Source organism: Mytilus trossulus, chromosome 1 (assembly GCF_036588685.1).
Source record: "Mytilus trossulus isolate FHL-02 chromosome 1, PNRI_Mtr1.1.1.hap1, whole genome shotgun sequence".
NCBI lineage: Eukaryota > Metazoa > Mollusca > Bivalvia > Mytilida > Mytilidae > Mytilus > Mytilus trossulus.
In genome coordinates, this window is record NC_086373.1 from 43,209,559 (window position 1) to 43,232,443 (window position 22,885).

Consider the following 22,885-nt stretch of genomic DNA (forward strand, 5'->3'; position numbering starts at 1 on the left):
AGTACAACAGAGTGCTATTTAATCATACAACATTTTAAGGACAGTCGAGGCCCATACTTTCTTTACTATACATTATGTTATCATTAAATTCGAACAAGTCAATCATAATTTTGAATCAGGGAGCACTGCCCACCCCTCTTGTGGAAACAAATCTGGTTGCTTATATAGGGAATCACTGAGGCATGACTGGTCCCCTCTTATGCAGTCAGTGGGCCCCTTTATATGATTCTGCCACTGCACGCTGCCAATTTGAATTTAAGAAATAGCTATGGTACACCTGTAGCTAAAAATATCATAAATCACAAACAAATAATCAATTAAATTAAAATGAAATTCATAAAGAAAACAATCTGACCCACTTTGAAAGCTTTTTGGGGCAAAACATCTCAGAGGAATAGTGTAAACAAAATGCAACAACGGAAAACAACTACTAAGGTCCCTCTTTGGCAGTGAGGCTTGGGATAGGATTTTTTTTCTAATCTTAAGAATCTATTGACCAAAAAAACATAGCATCAAACAAAGTAAAGTATTATCCAGTATAGAAAACATTGTTATTATGTCATCATAAATATCATATTTTACATGTAAATGACAAAACAATTGTAAAATTGTTTCTATGAAAATGTGCAATAAAATTGTGATATTCATCCATTAGCTGTGTTCCGTTTTTAATTATTAATTGTATTCAGTTTGAAACTACCTTGATCACAACTTCCAATTGAATTTGTGAAAGTAGACCAAGACAAAAGTTCAAAGAGAATTAAAAAAGGAATGTTCAAAAAGGGGTACAAGAAGGCGAACAAGAAAAAACACCATTTAAACACCTACACAATAGCAGCTAAACAAAAATTGGTACACAAATGTCAATAATGTAACAATGGACAAGCAAACTTCTAGCAGTTTGAGACTCTGAGATGTGAATGAATGAAACAATGAATTGCTTTGCCGAGCGCAGCAATACACTATGCTGTTGCATATTGACCCCCCCCCCAAAAAAAAAAATACAATATAATAAAATTGAGAATGGAAATGGGGAATGTGTCTCAGAGACAACAACCGGACCAAATAAAAAAACAACAGCAGAAGGTCACTAACAGGTCTTCAATGTAGCGAGAAATTCCCGCACCCCGAGGCGTCCTTCAGCTGGCCCCTAAACAAATATATACTAGTTCAGTGATAATGAACGCCATACTAATTTCCAAATTGTACACAAGAAACTAAAATTAAAATTAAAATTTGTGTTTGGATTACCTCCCTGACACTGCTTTTAAATTGTCTTAAGTAATTGTTCATTAACCAGGAAACCCTGGTTTTTCCTCCTTTTATGCCTCTAATTCCTAAATGGTTTGAGCCATAACCCCCAACGGTGAACCTTCCTTTTGTGTTTATAAACATTGTGTGTAAATTTCATATTCACGTCTACTAAAAAGTTATTGTCCTGTTACCAAATGTGTTCGATGACAACCATGATTATGTGATACCAATATATGACCGCAAATTGTTTTGTGGTCGTATAAAAAGCAATTAAAGATCTGACACAAAATTAAGTAAACAACATCAGGGTAAATGAAAACAATTGAACATTGTAACAGTGCATAGTGATAATGTTACATTTAATTATGTGTAATTCCCACCCTCCCTTTGGTAATATTGGAATTCAAGTCAAACCTTTTTCTAGCATCCCAAATTTGTTATTCATATTCAAATTTGACACACAAGTGTTGGAAAAAGAAATAAAAATCTTGGACAGTACAGAGCAGACTTCCAGGGTGTGGTTCTAATTATCTGGCAATTACAGAATTGGTGAAATAATGTATACAACAACACAGCTAGTCTAAACATACAATCAACTTACGTGTCAGAACCACTGGCTAACTTGTTGTGTTGGTTCATGGCATCCTGCACATACTCCTCAAACATACGTATCTGAGCTTCACTAATTAACAAAAAATAGATTAATCATAAACATTCACATTTTCATCTCAAACAAAAAAAAATACATAAGAACAAACTTTGATTTATTTAAGGAATGACTGTAATATTTTTTCTGTCTATGAAGAAATAACATAAAAAATGTGGTGCACACTGAATAATGCGCGTAGCGGGTTATTTAACAGTGTGCACCACATTTTTTATGTTATTTCCAATAGACAGAAAAAATATTACAGTTATTTCTTATAATTTAATTCTAAATTCCATTTTAAACCGTAGAAAACCATGAAAAAACGTTGATGACATCACGGTCAAATGACTAAATTATGTCTATGGGCTCATAACAAAATAATGTCAGCCAATCAGAAGACGCGTTACATCAAAAATTAAATTATTATCTAAAAATAAAAAAAAAAAGGCATGCATGTATTAAAACACGAAACTTGTAGATGGTCTTTCTACAAATCTTTTATTCAATGTTTTAAACGAGAAGAGGGAGAAAAAAATGACCAATAAGATTCAAATACATATTGACTTTTAGTTGCCACACTTTTAAATCTGACCAGAACAAAATGAGCAATCTTTTTTTTTTAAACTTCAAAACAATATTCTTACAAATTCTGATCAATCAAAACAAGGGATGAAATTGTGAAGTGCAATTTAATAGCAAATGTAATAACAGCAACAGTTCAGAAGCTGCTGTATCGCCCTTATAGAATACTTGAGCTGAAAATCAATAAAGGAATTTACATACTGATGTTTCATTTTTGTTCTTGAGTATCAATTTCCATAAATTTTTTTTGGATACTTAATTTGTTGTTTTGGTTAATTTTACATACAAGTCTATTCAATCTTTGTGCATTTGTATTTTGTTGAACAATTCAATTTGTGGTTAACCTGTATGCATAATTCCACAAAAAATAGTGCTTCATGAATAATAATGAATCAATGCAGAAACTGTCAGCAAAAAGACAACCACAAAGATTGAAAATTATTAAGATCTAAGATTATTGTTTTGTACATAAATCAAGCCATAAGTTTTCTTCTTACATAGCTAACTATGCTGTATGGGTTTTGCTCATTAGTGACGGTCATCTGCCACTTATTTATGGACTGAACATGAATATAACACTTATATCAGGCAATAATTGCTTCTAAAATTCATCTTTGCAGAACACAGTATAGAACACTTACAATCATATTTCTATAAATTCAATAAAAAATGTGTGAGGCTGATTTTTTTCCCTTCAAAATATGATATCCAGATAACCAATTAACAGCATATTTTCTTATTTGTCTGAGACATTGCTGATATAAATAAACCTTTGCAATATATTCCATTGATATCTTGAAAGAATTGTTGACTTGAGAGAATTGGTATTTCTAAGGGACACAACTCCTGTAAGAATTCATTTTCAATTCTGATTTTGGTATTAGGACTTTCAAGCAGATGGTAGAAACAAAGATTGCTAAAGGCCTATATAAGTATATACATGTATCATGAAATAAACAGTATTCCTATATATATTTGTCACATGTGATACAAAATCCCTTTTACAAATCTGTCTTTCCTTCAAATTGTAAAAATCTTACCTCCTTGCAGAAGTCAAACAAATGATTCTCCCTCTGTTCTGTATATCATCTGGACTGTACTGCTGCTGTAACTCAGTCTGTTCACATAATGCTTCAATAGCATGAGAAAGACTGTGTAATAAATCATAGTCATCTTCCTTACTGCACACACTTGGTGGACCTACATGGCCCAATGCTAGCATAACCTGCAATGGTTTGAAAACAAGCCTCTTAGGAACCTCTGTAAAGAAATAGGCATGAGTTCGCCCTACACTTGATTAAGATACAGTCTAGGTCAATCTGATGATTCACAATACAAACAGATGAGTTTGGAAAGTACTATGCATTACAAGAGTTTTGAATAAAACTGTGAGTCATCTCACTAAGGATATCCCCCCCCCCCCCCCATTTCATTATGGCATATTTACTACACTACATTCAAGCTTTATACATCTCTGGATTTGGATTGTGATTAACTATTTAACACAGAATGAATGTGTCACCACTATTTATGACTTTAAATAAAAGGAATACACATACATTTACATATAGCTATATTAAATTGACAGAACATTTAAAGTTATTCCTATATACCCTCCACCCCCCCAAAATTTTGTTTTTTTGGGGTATAATAATGATTAGAGTTATCTGTCTTTGCATATTGTAAGTAAGTGTGTGGAAACAAAAAACAATAACAACATCTTTATAAAGTATGTTCAACAAGAGTGGACACAGATGAGAGTGGAAATTTTTATGCATTAAGAGAGTATTGCATAAACTGTGAGTGAATTCAATTAGGATACCCCCAAATCCCATTCTGGCATATATACTATATATTAGTACATTAAATTCAAGCTTGAAACAGCTCTGAATTTAGATAGTGATTAAATATTTAACACAGCATAGGTTTCTGACACACAATCTTGTGTCACTACTATTAATGAATAATTAAAAGGAATACACATACATTTACATATAGCTTTATTAAACTGAAGAATATTTGAAATTAATAATTATTGAGTTATCTCCCTTTGCATGTATGGAAAAAATATTTACATCTATATAAAGTAAGTATAATTATCTCACTTTAAATACTTCCATCCAAGAAAATCCTCCTTTATGCACATTCTATGGTCTTGTACTAAGGTACAATCTTCCCAAGTTTCATTTTATTTTGAATAGTCGTTTCAGAGAAGAAGATTTTTGAAATAATAACATAAAAAATAGCCAAAAATGTCAAAAAAGGGCATTAACTCATAAAACAGTGGACAGATTTTCACAAAAATCTGCACACAGGCAGCTCTCATCATGCTTAACACTTTCAACCTACCAGAATGTGCATAAACCTAATGGTATTTGAAATATTTGCAAAAAAATGTTGTTTGACCCCTATGTTCTATTTTAAGTAACGACGGCCATGTTTTTTGACAGATCAAAAATCGAAGCACAAACTTTGTGCAGGATAATCTAAGGAACAATCTTGCTAAGTTTCATCCAAATCCATTCAATAGTTTAAGAGGAGAAGATGTTTGAAAAATTGTTAATGAAGACAGACGACGACGGACGCCAAGTGATGAGAAAAGCTCACATTTCCTTTTAGGAAAGGTGAGCTAAAAAATGAACAATTCACTATTACTGCTAGCATAAAACATCTCAACTTTGGAAAAAAAATTAAAATGGGTAGATGTATATGATCCAACAGTCAAAAGATAGATAAAAATGTTGAGGATATATTATGATGAAAGAACCAAAAAAATGTTCTCTATGATCATCACCAGGATCCTTATGACAATTCCATGTATTTTTCAATGTAATCATTACAATACAATGCAATACAAGTTTATTAAAAACTCAGGCACATATTGTGTGTAACAAGAGCAGCATTATGTAGTATACAAAATAATCAATTGCTCTATAAATATTACAAATAAAAGATTGTTTAAAAAGTATAAACTATCCATGTGTTTTTCCAATTTTCTTGTCACTGATCAATTATATTTAAATTGATATACTTTTTGGCAGATTTTTCCCAATGTTAATACATGTAGTTGAACTAAGGAGACTAAGGTGAAACAGTTTCATACAGATAAATTGACAATAAATTTACATACCATAACATATGTTCCTTCATTTCAACTTCATATAAAGCTGACAAATCTTTGAAACAGCAATTGAAACAATTTCTACAGAATTGAACACTTACTAAATGAAATTTGAGTATAACAAAAATATTTGGACAAAGAATAAATATATATTTGACCCAAACCTGTTGTATATTCTGTTCTTTATTTGACCATGAGTTCAGAGACTGCTCTCCAACAACTACCTGGATCTAAAATATCAATTGAAAATGTAATTACATGTAAAATAAGAGTTCAATTATACTTCTATCAGATCCTCAATTACTGGTAAAAAAAATATATATGTATTAATTTTCAAAGATGAAAACGCAAAAATGATAGGAAAATATGATGAATATCACCATTAAAGGGCTATAACTCCTATATAAGAGGTTAATTTATGGTTCATCTTGCCAATTTTGAAGACCTTGCATTTTTTAACATTTATTCTGCTTGCAGTTATCTATCTATTATAGTTTTCAAGAAACAATACAAATATACATTGAACTTAAATTGGATAGGGGCCTCGGTGGCCTAGTGGTTTAATTAGTTACTACTGAAATCACTAGCCAGTCAACACTGAGGTTGTGAGTTTGACCCAGCCTGTGCGGGTGCACTCGACTCCAATCTTAATTGACAAGGATAGTCAGTTTTCCTGTCAAAGGTCATGGTTTTTCCAGGCACAACAGCTTCCTCCACCAATAAAAACTGGCCACCACTAGATAGCCTTAATGTGGTGCTTAAAAGTAGCTTTAAAACACCAAAAATCAATCAATTTAAAATTGGTTAAAAAAAAAAAATTAGGGCAAAAACTCATCAAAATCACATTAAAGTTTGAACTGTTTCCATGCTTTTTTCATATCAACCATAATTCATTTTTTATAAAAAAAAAAATTACCAACACTAATAACACATTACTTTTAGATTTCATGTTTTAATATAAGATCACCTGATAATATTTTGCTCTTCATAATTCATAATAATTTAAGTTTATCAAGGTAATCCTATATCAAACTGAAACATGTCAAATAACGTGTGTTGCTTAGACGTAGCTGTTACTGCTCAAGGTGATAATCTATTCAATAATTTATTAATTAATTATATATTGGATATCAAGAATGTATTGTTCATACTGAAACATGTCAAGTAACGTGTGTTGTTAAGTCCTCACGGTTGTAAACCTCTGGGGTATTGAATTAATTAATTTGATATCTCTTATTGTGCATGTGTTGTGCACGTTTGTTGATCCACACCCACTTTTTATCCCCCAAATCATGTGATTAAATAAAATTGAGAATGGAAATGGGGAATGTGTCAATAATAATAATACTTTATTCTGAAAGCAATACAGCTTATAGGATACATATACACAATTATACACCCATATAAGAATTTTATAAGAGATATATAATATATATAAATATAGGAGTGTGCATGAAAGAACATATATAATACATACATAATACAAAGTACGAAATACGAGCGGAGAATGATATAATACTTAAATAAGTGAGAACAAAAATATTATTTACTGCAATTAAATTCTAACTTTTTCTGCAGATTTTAGAAACATACCTAAACTAATCAATTCTTTAATATTTCTGACAGATAACAACTGGATAAGGTTGTATGTAGAAGGATTCCTCCAATAATACTTTTTTATATACTTTTCTCGAATTTGACTATATTTTTTTACATTCCAAGTATAAAATGGTATTCATCTTCAATAGAGCTAGTATTACAATTTGAACATGCACATAGTCTATTATTTTTATCAACATTATAATATCTGCCTGTTTCTATGCTTAATATATGAGCTGATATATACGATATTTACAAATGTATGGTTTGTATATATAATTTACAGGTCTATCTAAATAAAATTGCAATGTGTGTGTACTATTCATTTATCTATACAAATGACATTTATTTGAATTCTCAAAAAACACAGTTACTTCACTAATGAATGCATCAAGCATTCTTTCTTTTAATTGTAATAGAAAAATATCTTTACAAACTACACTTTGGTTTAACCAAACATAATTAAAAGACAAATCAAAGAGACAACAACCCGACCATAGAAAAAACAACAGCAGAAGGTCTAGCTAAAAAGTCAACAATAGAGAACTTATAAACCATGTATTAAATCTTAATTAAAGTATATCCAAAGACAATAAAAGTATATGATGTTGTATGGTTCAACTAAATATATGATTTACATGTTTTAATTAATAATTTTTGCTCAATCAACATGATCAATTAATCTAAATTTAATTAATATAATAGAAGTGATACAAGAGCTTTTACTAGTTATGAACAATAATCAATTTTATCATTTGAGGTTTAAATCAATGATCCATTTTTATATCAATGTTAGTCTTACTTTTATTTTTTAAATCATATTTGAAAGGAGTAGGTCTGGTAAGAGCTCTTTTTGGCCCCAAAATATAGCAGTTTAACAAAATTGTTAAAATGTACACTTTTAGTTATATATTGAATAGTAGAATGGTTCTGCTACATAAATATTGGCTGTTTTTTACCACACAATGCACATATATTGAGTACTTGCACCATTAAGTCATGACAAATTACTGAATTCTTCGCAATTCCAGCATTTTAGTTAAATTTTAGACGGTTTCTTTGTGAAACGAAAGTGGCCGCATTCGTGTTCATCCAAAATATAAAAAACGGAGGTTGTATTTTATGATCATACATAACATATATAAAGATTGAGGATGAACACGGATGCGGCCACTTTCATTTTTGACAAAAACCATCTGAAAAGTGACATTTTTTCGCATATTTGGTAGATTTTTCATATTTTAGCTTGAATCGGATCGTTTTAAATGACTAAATGAGTTAAAATCTTTCACAAAAAATAATTGAATCAAATGAAACAGACACTTAAGTGTTTAAAAAAGTGGTCAAAATTTTTCGTCATATGAAACTGAAATTTGAGGCCAAAATCGGTCCTTACCGGACCTACTCCTTTATTTAAGGAGGCTCGAGGGTATAAAAATTTCAGAAAAAATCAAACATTGGGTTTTCATTACAAATTTTATGTGTTACCTTTTGTAGTTGTTACTTTATCATATGGTACAAAAATGTTTCAAAACAATTAATTCGTGTGTGCCCCAAATGAGTTTTAAAATGTATACATCATTGAAAAAGTTCCAAATTATCTCCCTTTGGTGAAAAAATGCCATAGTTTGGCTTTAAAATTGAAATATCTTTTTCAACTCATCGGTGACCTATATTTTTTAATATAATTTCCATATAAGCTGTACTTAAACTAAATTATTGTAAAATTTGAGCGATTTCTGTAATAAATTTCTTTTTTTATTTCGATATTAACTTTATTTCTACTATTACTTCAACAGAAAAAACCCACTTTTACACAAATGTATGCTTCTTTCGAAGGCAGATTGTGAGCGCAAATGAACGGTGACCCCACTTTTTTATTTTATTTTTCTATTAACTTTAAGATAAAGTTCATTTATAGAAAAATGTAGAGAAATCCTATATAAATGATTTAGACCCGCGAACCCCCTTAAGGGGTACATCATGTTGCTACATTAGGTATACATGTATAAAAAAATCTAAAATATGATTTTAAAATGAAAGTGAAATAGTGAAATGATAATTCGCTTTTAATGGGTGGTATGGTTTGATTTTGTCAAAATAACCTAAGAAACATTGATGATGAATGATGACCTGCAAGTGAATAATTCTACCTCATTGAATACATGCATGTATTCATGTGAACTTCAATTTAACCCTTTAGCTAGAGATGGATAACGAACACATGAACTGTGTGTGTTGAATTATTTAAAGGAAAATAATGTCAACAGCGTGAGGCTTTGCTGAGCTTTTAAAATAGTTAAAATTTAATTGTCGAGTGTGGAGAAATATCATAGTACACAAGTTATAGTGGTGGAATCTGTTTCTCTAATGATTTTTATCCTTCTTTTTCAAAGATATAAAGAAAGTTGTGTAATTTTTATGTAACGTCATCAGACATGGTTGCCTTTTCTTGACATCACAATAGGAAAATTCAGAAGAAACAAAGACAATTTTTCGTCACAATAAAATTTCGACCAATCATTTGCTGAGAACAAATTTTTCACTAGAGATTAGAAATGTTTTTCTCACACCAGTCAGGAAATGTGAAAATAGCATGATATTAGATAAACATTCTTGTTCATTTCTGTTCTGTTCCTCACTTAGGGACAATTATAAACATAATATTTGCTATTTCCTATTTCAAGCCTCCATATTGATGATATTGATGTTTTGTGATTCATTGAATTTGTATATATGAATTTAGTAATTGGCATTGCTCAAAGACAAACAAAATTCTTTACTTAAAAAAACAAGCATTCTAAAAAAAAGATTACTACAGATCTCATAAAACTGTTGCTGAGACAACATTAACAATCTATCTCAACATATTGTTTATACTGCATTTAAAAATTGTTGAAAGTACCAAAAATCCGCTGAATAGTGAAATCAAACATCATTTTGTGCTAAATGTCTGTGTATTCTCACGTTATTTGTATTGATCTGTTGATAAGATAGTCCAATCATTAAATATGCATATTACAATTGGTTGTTTTTATAACTGAACTGTTTATTTTCAAATATGTCAACCAGGGTATGTACTTGTTTAAATTTACTCTTGCCAAATTATTCAATTTTTAAAACATGCATGTTTCTGTGTGGTCCCAGTTGTTCTTTTCATGATTTTTAAATCTAAACATTTTTAAACTTTGAACTACAACATGTACAAATAAGATTTAAATTTTGATAAACAGAGGTACAAAATGTAAATTGTGAAATAAAATATTATTTATTCTGGCAAATTTTTTCCCCAATATTAAAATCGAAGTCTTAAAAAAGCAAACCAAGGAAATGTATAAGTCAGGGGCGTAGCTTATAAGAAACAATGTGCAAGCAACTACTGCCGAGCGGAGCGAGGTGAACAATTTTTGGGACCCTTTTAAGCAAATTTTTTTTTTTTGGTTTTCGGTCATAGGACGGTAAAAAGAGGAGCTATGTGTAGATAGGATGAATTATGAATGTAAAACTATAAATAAATATTCTGAATAGAGTATTACTTAAACAACACATATTTGTGATACAGAATTTACCCAAAATCCTCCAAAATCTGCTTTTCGGGTCTAGGCAAACTTCTCTATTACTTTAATTGTCAATATTCACACTGCAAATCATTCAAATCCAGATGAATATGCAATAATGCTAGTACCTGTCGTTGTTAATTGTTGGTCGTACATTTGTTTTCAACATACGTACTACACTGATAGATCTTCATGGTAGCACTCGCGAGCTGTTATAAACCAGCGATACGTGTCGGCATCGAGCGACCTCCCAATTGAATTCGTCAAAATTACATGCCAGGTCAGTTTCGTATGTCTCAGACAATGCTGAGATTTGTTCGTTTGTTATATTTCTTACAACACGATGAAGCAGATACAGCGCAAAGAAGCGATTTTCTGATAATACCAGACTCGACTCCACTCTCCAGTTCCCTTATCATATGGTCTATGAACACAAAAAATAATGAGTCTTTCCAATACTGTTTTGGTGTGTTTGCAAGGATGATTGTCGACCACATCACCTCCGCCGATATTTTCAACGATAAGGAAGGGTTCTAATAATTATAATGCCGATTGGTACATCTCATTCCAAACTGATGAACCGTACACTGTAAAATGTGCTCCAATAATACATGTCTTAGACTGAGTATTGCAAATTCAAATTATGTAAAAGGTTCAAGTAACTGTCCGATTTTGTCATAATCTCAAATAAACCTTTTACAATGTATTTTCAAACCAAATGCCGTTATTTGATGATATTTCATTTATTAAAAAAGTGACAACATAGGTGTTTCCTTTAAACTTCAATCTATAAATTTTTATTTTGCCATTTTTTTTTTTGCCTGCCGAATCGATGTGCACGCAACTGCGTGTCAGCGTATAGGAAGCTACGCACCTGTAAGTACACTCATTTAAACTAAGGGCAGAAATTTTTTCTTCCTAAATTCAAAGAGATTTTAAAATACAATGTTTTCTTAAATTAGGTAATAAATGGCAAAAGAAATAGATCAAAATATTCCTCTGTCTATGATAAAAAGAATATTTAACCCATTTCTGTGTTCACTTTTTTTTTTAAAATTTGGATGTTGAATTTGATCATACATGTAACATGTGTAAAAGTATATTTCTTTAAGCTACTGATCATAGAACACACAGATGGTTTATAGCAAGCTTCATACATACATGTACATAAAAGATATCTTTGGTGCAATACAAATGTACAAATGATGCATGATTTTTTATTATTAATTGTTTTTGGCTTTTAACTAGCTGTCAGTAACTGCGAGTTCTCTCAAATCGTATGCTTTTTCGTTATTTTATATTTATATGGAACTTGTCTATATACCAGCTTTGATTATTTGGAACATCTTCTAATTTTCACTTTAAATACTAAATTTGTATAAACTTCAAGATTTACCTGTATTTTTCAAACCTTTTTTTTTTTCAAATGTGATAATTTTCGTAGAGTTAAATGCATGTACTTCGCAGTGGTGTCTTGCTATGGCTTTGTTTGGACTTGTTTGTTTACATTTTAACCTTGAATGTTTATCCCTAATATTTAATTAACTGTGCATTTACATTCAGATATCGCAGATTAAATTTATTCGTTCATAGTTTATTAGTTTACGTTTTTTGATGGAGTTAAGCCTGCCAATTGATATTTTATTGTATGTTTTTCTATGTTGTGATGTTATGCTATTGTTTCAGAAAAAGGAAGAAGGTTTGGTACCATTAAAACGTTATAATCCCGCTGCAAATGTTTGCACCTGTCCTAAGTCAGTAATCTGATGTACAGTAGTTGTCGTTTGTTTATATTATTTATACGTGTTTCTCATTTCTTGTTTTTTATATAGAGTAGACTGTTGGTTTTCCGGTTTGAATGGTTTTACACTAGTAATTTTGGGGCCCTTCATAGCTTGTTTGGTGTAAGCCAAGGCTCTGTGTTGAAGGCCGTACATTGACCTATAATGGTTTACTTTTTTAAATTGTTATTTGGATGGAGAGTTGACTCATTGGCACTCACACCACATCTTCCTATATCTATGAATGTTCAGGAAAATTATATTTGGAAACACTGCAGACTTAAAAATTACTTACTATTATAAACATTGATAAAAGTACACTGTACATATGAAAAGGTATTTTGTATGATTGCACAACACAGCTTGAAACGGGTCTCACTAATTAGCAACAACAAGCGTCAACAAGCGACAACAAGAATTATTTTAGCGACAACAAGCGACAAGAATAGATATAGGAAGATGTGGTGTGAGTGCCAATGAGACAACTCTCCATCCAAATAACAATTCAAAAAGTAAACCATTATAGTTTAAAGTAAGGCCTTCAACACGGAGCCTTGGCTCACACCGAACAACAAACTATAAAGGGCCCCAAAATTACTAGTGAAAAACCATTCAAACGGGAAAACCAAAGGTCTAATCCATATAAACAAAACCAGAAACACGTATATATTACATTAACAAACGACAACTACTGTACATCAGATTCCTGACTTAGGACAGGTGCAAACATTTGCAGCGGGATTAAACGTTTTAATGGATCCAAACCATCTCCCTTTAACTGAAACAATAGCATAACATCACAACATAGAAAAACATTCGATAAAATATCAATTGGCAGACTTAACTCAATCAAAAAACGTATGATTACACAAAGAAGACTATTTAGCGACAAGAAAACACTTTTTTTATTAGATATATATATAGAAATTTATATGTAATGTTTTTTTTAAATATACGAGCAGATATGTCTAATTAAAATGTTTTATTATATAGATAGACGAAGAAATGAAACATTTGTGAGGAAGAAAGAGATTGTGAAGTTTATATTAGTATATATTGGTAGATGAAGAAATTAAACATTTGTGAAGAAAAAAGAGATTGAGCTTCATTTTTTTATTTTTATAAAATATGAAGAATATGTATAAGATAATGTATGCATCTGTTTATCAAAGTCAAAGTATGAATAAACGAATGGAGATATATATGGAGGGGGCATAATGGAATATAATATTTTTATCAATTTTAACTTTCTTGTCGCTAAAATTATTTTCTTTTGCATATTTTTTGCAATAATTAATTTTAATTAAAAAAAATATGTTTTCTTGTCGCAAAATAGTTTCTTGTCGCTTGTTGAGGCTTGTTGTCGCTAAAATTATTGTTGTCGCTAATTAGTGAGACCGCTTGAAACAATTATGTGCCTCATTTATAAAGTTTTGAATTTTTTTATTTTTTTTTGTAACTAGCTGAGATTTAAGCAGAAATACAACTAAAGATTTCATTACCAGTCGTGTGCCGGGAAAAATATCAAACACAATTCTCATATACTCCACCATTGTTTCAACATTGCATGTCCAGAGTGACTTTGTGATTGGAGCAGCTGGGATAACACCTGGTGCCTTAACTTTAGACAGTGCATCATATTCAATGCTTTCTTTGCAAGATTTGGCAAAATGAGGAGATCTATCAAGCACAAACACAGTTTTGTGTTCTATTGGATACGTCATTTTTAGTTTATTTGCAGTTCCTGTGTAAAAGTCTCTCCTGATAACACCTGGCCTAGGTCAACATTCAAACACTATATCATAAATTATTTATGTCTCAATCATCTGACAAATTTTTAAATATAATTTGCATCAAAGTTATGAATAATCATGGATTCAATTACTGGTCAACACGGAAAGTCCTTGTCTAATAATAATCCCTTTTGTCTTTGACAAAGATTGTTAATTTTGGTATTTAACCAGAAACAACTGCATGATATGGTAAATATAGGAAGAAAAATTCATTGTTTTGCTTTACTGGGCGCAGCCATCTTGAAGTACAGCAGGTGCGCGTATTACGTCCCGTAAGAAAATGTTTTTGTATTCAAGGAAAAATCAAATCATATAATGAATATTTCAATGGAATTTTAGATAGAGGGATTTCTATTCGTAACAGTTATTTAAATCAAAAAAATATTATTGATTTACTGCTGTCTGATTGTTTCCAAGACGACACAGAGTAAATCAAGATGTCTACCGAAGGTTCAGAAAATACATGGCAAGGCAGAGATGCCGATGCAAAAGAATACTTAAACGATCATAAGATTGTAGAATTGTTCAATAATTTGACATCACAATTGATTTTTAATAGACCAGGTACACTAAAAAATATATCTGACCTATCTATGTTAATGTTATTTAATCAGTCCTATTAAAAAGAAAAAGAACATTTGTTTATGTTTTTAGAATCAATGTCAGCATTCCTCTTTATTTTAAAACAATGAAGAGAAAAACATATTTTAATTTATGTAATACCATTCACTGACTAAAGCATGATTTAAAACTTTCAAATGGATGCTGGGTGTGAATGTGTTGCATGCCAACGTGAAAAGGGGGATCTCACAAAAAGCGACAAAAAGGATAAAAATACTACATGTATACACCTTATCGATATTTATCTGCCATTACTAGATATCACACAGGTTCCCATAAAATTTTGACATCATAAAACAAAATATCTACAGGCAAAGTGATTGTTGTTATTGCGTCAAAAGTTCAAGCGTCCGAGTCAGCCGTGATTAGCGATAAGGTGTATTTAGCGACAAGAAATTTTTTGAAATCTTAAAAGTACTTATTCTAAATAAATATAATAAAAATATTGTTTAATGCGGCAATACACAAAAATAAAATTATGTATATTTACGTTTTCATTACGTCTTCTCCTTGTTTAAAACCAATGATTTCAGTTCATTGTATTTCACAAATTTATCTGTATTTTACTGGACAATGAATAGGGGGGACGACATTGGGAGTTTTTTTTTTGGTGCAAACAGACCTAGATTGAAAGATAAACAACAACCCATAGATGAAGTACCAAGAATATGTCACACTATCATAGAGATTCAAAATAGTGAAATCACATTTTATACCAGACAGAAACAATATAAACATCGATCACCTTTACTTGTTTTTTAAGCATGTATATAAACATTCCCCCAAAAAAACTACCCAAGAATGACATAATACTCTCCAGATTCACAATTGATTAGATATCGAAAGATGGCAATTGCCAATGAAGGCTAATTAACACAAAGCATGACATGTATATAATAAGAGGGTGATAAAATTATACAAAACATATATCGTTTGCTTTTGATGTGGGTTCAGATCTTTATCTATGGCTATTATATCTATGCAACAACTAAGATTACACAAACATAATTAAACCCAAATAGCCACCACTAGCTTAGAGATGACTTAAGACTTAATTCATACTTGTTTTATAAAGTGAGTTTATTTCAGGTGAAGGTGTCAATTGAACAAAAAACTTTTGAATATTTCTATTTCCTTCAGAAGAGTTTTTTTTAAATGTACGTGACTTAGAATTTCTGTATTTTTTTGTCTTGATATTACATCATTAACATGATTACCTATGGCAAATGTTATTGTTAAAACATATACACATGTATATGTAATTATGCTTTTCCTTTACAGTGATTACTTGGCTATAGAGGGGTTAACTCTATTTTAGAACATGTGCATTTCTTTTTAGATGGACAAATTCATGACCTTCCTGCTTCTCATAATTACAAATTTGTTAATTATGCAATTTTGCAGTGCCACTGTTAGGTTTTGACAAAAATAACTATTAGAATGTAAGTAAATCATAATATATGAGTGCATATCCATTTGCATTATCCGTTATGTTTGATAATCTTTATCTTATAAATTTTTTTTCACAGATGAGCCCAAAAAACACATGATTGAAATATTAGAAAAGTTACAGAAATCTCGAGCTACAAAACTAGATTTTCCATGTCTGTTTGATGACACAAATATACAGTCTATTTATGGAATGTTGGATCCTACAGGACGTGGCTTTATTACACTCCAGCAATACATGGAAGGTATAACAATAAAAACTATTAGTAAACAACATGTTAAAAGCTACATGTACAGAATAAACTGTACTTAAGCAGATCCCAACATATACAAAAATTCAATACTTTTTTTACGAGTACAAATGTAATAGCTTTTTTACTCCTTTGATATTTCTCAATATATGCATACATATACGCTTTTTAAATGTGAATGAATTTAAATAATGACAGTTTTACACATATTCAGTTTATTTTCATCATTACTGCAAGCAAAAACACAGATATTGATAAAAATTCTTATTTTATTGACATTCTTATAAAAATAATCTTTTGTATTTTTTTAAATAATTTTTACATGTGATTATCTGAAGGATGAGCTAGCTTTAAATTAAGGAAAACAAATATACATGTATGGGTCACTTGTCTATTTAGAAATACAAATTACAAATAACAAATTTTAGTTACCCCAGCAGAAACAGTTATCAGTAGCAATTCAGGTTTGCAGCAAACAAAACAATACATACAGGAACATAACTAAAGTGTTTCTGCAATCTTATACATGTGGAAACTGCAATAGAAGCTGTCTATTATCTTATAGGCATATTTGTTGGATTTTCATGAGATTATAATACCACGTACTTTATAGGAATAAAAAAAGACAAAAGAAACTGTATCCTGATTATAACTTAATGTTTATATAGAACACAATGCATTGTACTTTTGATTCGTTTTGAAATGATTAAGCTATTGCACCACCAAGACCTATGTTGTGCTACCTATGCATGTACATTTAAGTTGTATAGTGCAAAAATACTAATGAATTTGATAATTTATGATTTTTGCTTATACTCTATAATTTTTATTCCAGCTTTAACCACATTAGGTATTAAAGACTTTCCAGAAGTCCCAGAGGGTACAGAAGATGAAAAAATTACATTTGATATTTTTTTAAGAGAAGCGTAAGTAAAAATTTCAATTCCTCAGTTTTATCTCTAACAATATTTCAAAAAACTGCTTGATTTATATTACAGTGATGTTCTCAAATGTCATTAAAAAAAGCAATACTAAAAAAAATAGGATGTGCTGATGAAGCATTCTTTAAATGATAATAAAAACAAATGGAAGGAGTTGTGGGATATGCATAAAAAAGACAAAAAACTAACTGGGTGTCAGCACTAGTAAATATATATCTCTCAGAGAGAGGTCAAGGATACCAAAAGAATATTCAAACTCATACATTTCATAATATATAGATATAAGAAGATGAGGTGTTAGTGCCAATGAGACAACTCTCAATCCAAATAACAATTTAAAAAAGTAAACCATTATAGGTCCATGTACAGCCTTTAACACCGAGTCTTGGCTCACAACGAACAACAAGCTATAAAGGGCCCCAAAATTACTAGTGTTAAACCATTCAAACGGGAAAACCTAATAGTCAATATTAAACTGATTTTTCCATGGTAAAAAAAATAATTAAAAGACAAAAAAACATACAAAACACAAGAACCCCATTAAATCAAAAATTAGGGTGCTCTGAAAGGGTCAGCAAATCCTGCTCCTCATTTAGCACCTGTCATGTTACTCATGTACAATGTAAGCACAAATCAGTGATAAGTCTAATTCAGTATGTCACATTCTAGCAAAAGAGGTAGTTTACCAATATGAAGGCACATACATCTGTTCATTATATGTTAAAACTTTCTGTTGACCATGCAGACTGTACATGTATTTCTTCTAAAGATTATACACAGAAAGACACCTAGTAAAGAATAGATAAAACAGATTACTCACTTAAAAAAAGGTTTTTGTTTTAATCATGTTATTGAATTTATTCAATGAAATATACTTACCAATTTAATATACATATGACTTTTTCTATTTTCAGACGACTTGGCCTAACTCAAGTATCATCGACATTCCAATCATAGACATTATCAGTATTAAGAAATTCATAATTTATTACTGTATATTTTCTATTTTCATTGTTATCATTTTGTAAATATATGAATTTTTAATAATAAAATTGTTAATATTTTCTAGAAATTTTGAAAATTGAATTGGTGAACAGAGTTTACAAGAGAGAGAGAGAGAGAGAGAGAGAAAGCGAAACTTTATAAGTCATTATGTACAATGTATTAACATGAGCATGAGAGATAATGATTGAAACTGATTTGTTTTGAAATGATTAAGCTATTGCAGCACCAAGAACTATTTTGTGCTACATCATTTCGTAGTTTACAATCAAATTGATACATCCACATTTCCGGATCTTTTCAGACTTGAAAGATGCATGTTGCATAGCATCGATTTGCTAGATAAATTAAAGTCATTTAAATCCTTTTCATTTGACAACGTTTGCTTTACAAACCTTTTAACCTTATTACCTTGTACATGCCCGTACGACTCGTTTTGTTGTTGCTGCAAACCAGCCATACCAAAAATGGTATCGTTACATGAGCATGAAAGATAATGATTGAAACTGAAAATTCAGCAAGCTGAAGCCAGCCTCTGGTTGTGGGATTTTATATCGCTGAGTTGAAGACCCTTAGGTAGCCTTCTGCACTTTAAATAGGTTAGATCTTTGACACATTTCCTGTTTCCATTCTCAGTTTTATGTAAGCAACCTAACAACCAACAAAATAAACAACTCGTCTAATCAGGCAAGAAGACATTATGAAGTAATACACATAAAAATGTACTTGTGTTTTTTCTGCTCGAAATACATGCATTTCCAGATGAGTAGAACATATGATATAGCAATCTCTTTGTAAGTGCATGCTTTAATATTAAAAAGTCAGGGGCGTTACTTAAACAAGAAACTTTTTTTAGTTACTTTAACTTATATAGGTAAAAAAATTTTTTCAAGCATATAAAATTACCCAATAGAGTTATTTTTAATTTCAATAGAAGCAAGGTCTTAATGTAGTTTTCGAGAATTTTACATCATTTTATATCATAAATTTAAGATTTGAAAGATTTGAGAGGAGAATAGACATAAAGTGTTACTTAAAATAATGACAAAAATGTTACTTGAAAAAGTAATTTTGTACATCTTTGAAATAATTAATAATAACACTTATTTAAGGAACATATGTAATTGTTTTGGGTTACAAATTATAAATAACTTCAAGTCTTAATTAATTCATAAGTTTCTATCTATTTATATCTGTCTACCTTCAAGATTTTGAAGGAAAACGATATTTTAATAGTCCCAAGAGACCAACCTTTGACCAAGAAGCAAAGATATCAAAGATAAGTGCATCAGAAAAGCAATTAGTGTTTCAGAAGGATTAGATTTTATATTGCATGAGAAAATTAACCAGATAATTGTAAAAATTTGTTAAATCTAGTAAAATTTGTATAATTGGTCTCCTATAAAAATAATATTTAGAAAAGTTACTTATATAAGTAATTTTTAAAATAGCCTCGTTTTCAACATTACTTATTTAGGTAATTTTAAAAGTTACTTGTTTAATTAATGCTCCTGACTTAAAAGGAAAAGGAAAAAAAAACTCAAATTCATCTTCTTGTTTGATGCCAACTCAATTCATGGTTGCATACTTGTCTCAAGTGTAGGTCTCATTTGTTATATCCTGAATGAAGAATGATGAAATTGGAATCAATATATTTACATAAATTCAACTTAAGAATTTTGGTCTCAACACCAGACATTTTCTGCTTGAAAACTGACAAAAATGCTGGTACCATTTCAGACATGACAATCCCAGCCTGTAAATGCTGGTTCCATTTCAGACATGACAAACCAAACATGTAGACACTGGTCCCATACCAAACATTGCACACCAAGCCGGTAGATGATTGTACCATTTCAGACATGACAAACCAAGCATGTAGACTGGTTCTGGAATCATTGCTCACCGAGCATTTAGATGTTGATCCCATGACACTTCAAACTAAGCCTTTAGATGATGATCCAATGCCAAACATGACAAACCAAGCCTGTAGATATGCTCCTATTACAGGCAATCATACCACATTTTCTTATATCTATGATAAAATTAGTCTGTATATGCTGATCTAATGCCAAACATGACAAACCAAGCCTGTAAATACTGGTCCCATGTCAGAAATACATGACAAACCAAGCCTGTAGATGATGGTCCAATTTCAGACATGACAAACCAAGCCTTATAGACACTGGTCTCATTCCAGACATTGCAAACCAATAATGTAGATGCTGGTCCCATTTCAGAGACATGACAAACCAAACCTGAAGACGCTGGTCCCATTCCAGACATTGCAAACCAAGCATGTAGATGCTGGTCCCATTTCAGACATGACAAACCAATCATTTAGATGCTGGTCCCATTCCAGACACTGCACACCAAGCATGTAGAAGCTGATCCCAAGACAAACCAAACTAAGCCTTAAGATGCTAATCCAATGAAAAACATGACAAACCAAGCATGTAAATATGTTTGTCCCATTACAGGCACTCATACCAAATCTTTTTATATCTGATAATTTCATAAACCTAGTCTGCATTTGCTTATCCAATGCTAAACATGTCAAATCAAGCCTGAAGATGCTGGTCTCATGCAAGACATACATGACAAACCAAGCTTGTAGACACTAGTCCCATGCCAGTAATCTGTACATGCTGATCCAATGCCAAACATGACGAACTAGGTCTGAAGTTGCTGGTCCCATGCCAGACATTCATGACAAACCAAGCCGGAAGATGCTGGTCCCATGCCAGACATTCATGACAAACCAAGCCTAAAGATGCTGGTCCCATGCCAGACATTCATGACAAACCAAGCCTGAAGATGCTGGTCCCATGCAGGACATTCATGAAAACCCAAGCCTGAAGATGCTGGTCCCATGCCAGACCAAGCCTGAAGATGCTGGTCCCATGCCAGACAATCATGACAAACCAAGCCTGAAGATGCTGGTCCCATGCCAGATATACATGACAAACCAAGCATGAAGATGCTGGTCCCATGCCAGATATACATAACAAACCAAACCTGAAGATCTGGTCCCATGCCAGACATTCATTTCAAACCAAGCCTGAAGATGCTGTAGATGCCGGTCCCATGCCATACATTCATGACAAACCAAGCTTGAAGATGCTGGTCCCATGCCAGACATACATGACAAACCAAGCATGAAGATGCTGTAGATGCTGGGTCTATGCCATACATTCATGACAAATCAAAACTGAAGGTGCTGGTCCCATGCCAAATATACATGACAAACCAAATTTGAAGATGCTTGTCCCATGCAAGACTTACATGACAAACCAAGCCTGTAGATGCTGGTCCAATGCCAGACATTCATGACAAACCAAACATGAAGATGCTGGTCCCTTGCCAGACATACATGACAAACCAAGCCTGTAGGTGCTGGTCCCATGCGAGGCATTGATGACAAACCAAGCCTGAAGGTGCTGGTCCCATGTCAGACATTCATGACAAACCAAGTCTGTAGACACTAGTCCAATGTCATTATAAATCTGTATAGGCTGATCCAATGCCAAACATGACAAACCAAGCCTGTAGATGCAGGTTGTATGACAAACTAAGCCTCTAGTAGATGGTCCAATACCAAACATAACAAACCAAGCTGGTTGATGCCGGTTCAATTCCAGACATGATAAACCAAGTTGAAAGAAAAAAAAATTTGCTTAGTGCTTGGAGCACAAAAATCATGCTTGAAACATGAAATCCAACATTTTGCTTGGTTGATTTTAGAGTATATGTATGAGTACAAAAACCTGACTTGAAAGTTTTATAACTGCAAGGCACATGACAGACCAAGCCTGTAGATGAATATCCCAAACCATACATAATTAAATAGTCAAACATGACACACCGAGCCTGTAGATATTATTCCAATTTCAAACATGACAAACCAAGCCGGTAGACGCTAGTCCCATGCCATGCCAGTAACCTGTAAGCAAGTGGTTTACATTTGTTTCTGTCTGTCAATTGTTGTTGTATGTTCATCATTGCAGCACAAATTAGGCTGTTGGTATTCTTTTTAAAAAAAAATTATCATTTGTCATAACAAAGCCAATTACAGCTTACAATTCAGTATTAGTTTGCTTATTGTTAAGGAAGTATTGTGACCTGTGATTGTTCACATAATTGTCATTGTCACAGAAAGATTGAAATAGAAATAGTGATCTGGCAGCAGCTGTGTTAGTTCACTTCTTAAAAGCAATATATTTGAGAAGGTGGAAGACCTGGATGCTTCATACTTTGTATATACATGTAGATGCCTAATGTTAGA

General features: G+C 31.6%; 2 protein-coding genes across 2 annotated transcripts in view; one reads left to right on the top strand and one right to left on the bottom strand.

Annotated features, from left to right (window-relative positions):
- LOC134725023 (integrator complex subunit 13-like) overlaps positions 1–14,602 on the bottom strand; it is a 74,794-nt gene extending 60,192 nt beyond the window's left edge. The window contains exons 1-4 of the mRNA XM_063588509.1: positions 14,046–14,602; positions 5,771–5,836; positions 3,526–3,710; positions 1,856–1,936 (exon numbers count right to left, since the gene is read on the bottom strand). Of these exons, the coding sequence (XP_063444579.1) occupies positions 1,856–1,936; positions 3,526–3,710; positions 5,771–5,836; positions 14,046–14,267 (554 nt within the window). The 5' untranslated portion in view covers positions 14,268–14,602. The remainder of the gene's footprint in view (positions 1–1,855; positions 1,937–3,525; positions 3,711–5,770; positions 5,837–14,045) is intronic.
- A 125-nt stretch (positions 14,603–14,727) lies between these two features.
- Positions 14,728–18,662, top strand: LOC134725049 (EF-hand calcium-binding domain-containing protein 10-like). The gene is made up of 4 exons (XM_063588549.1): positions 14,728–14,900; positions 16,487–16,651; positions 17,493–17,583; positions 18,513–18,662. The coding sequence occupies exons 1-4, from the start codon at positions 14,774–14,776 to the stop codon at positions 18,553–18,555; spliced, it is 426 nt and encodes a 141-aa protein (XP_063444619.1). The 5' UTR covers positions 14,728–14,773; the 3' UTR covers positions 18,556–18,662.
- The last annotated feature ends 4,223 nt before the right edge of the window (positions 18,663–22,885 follow it).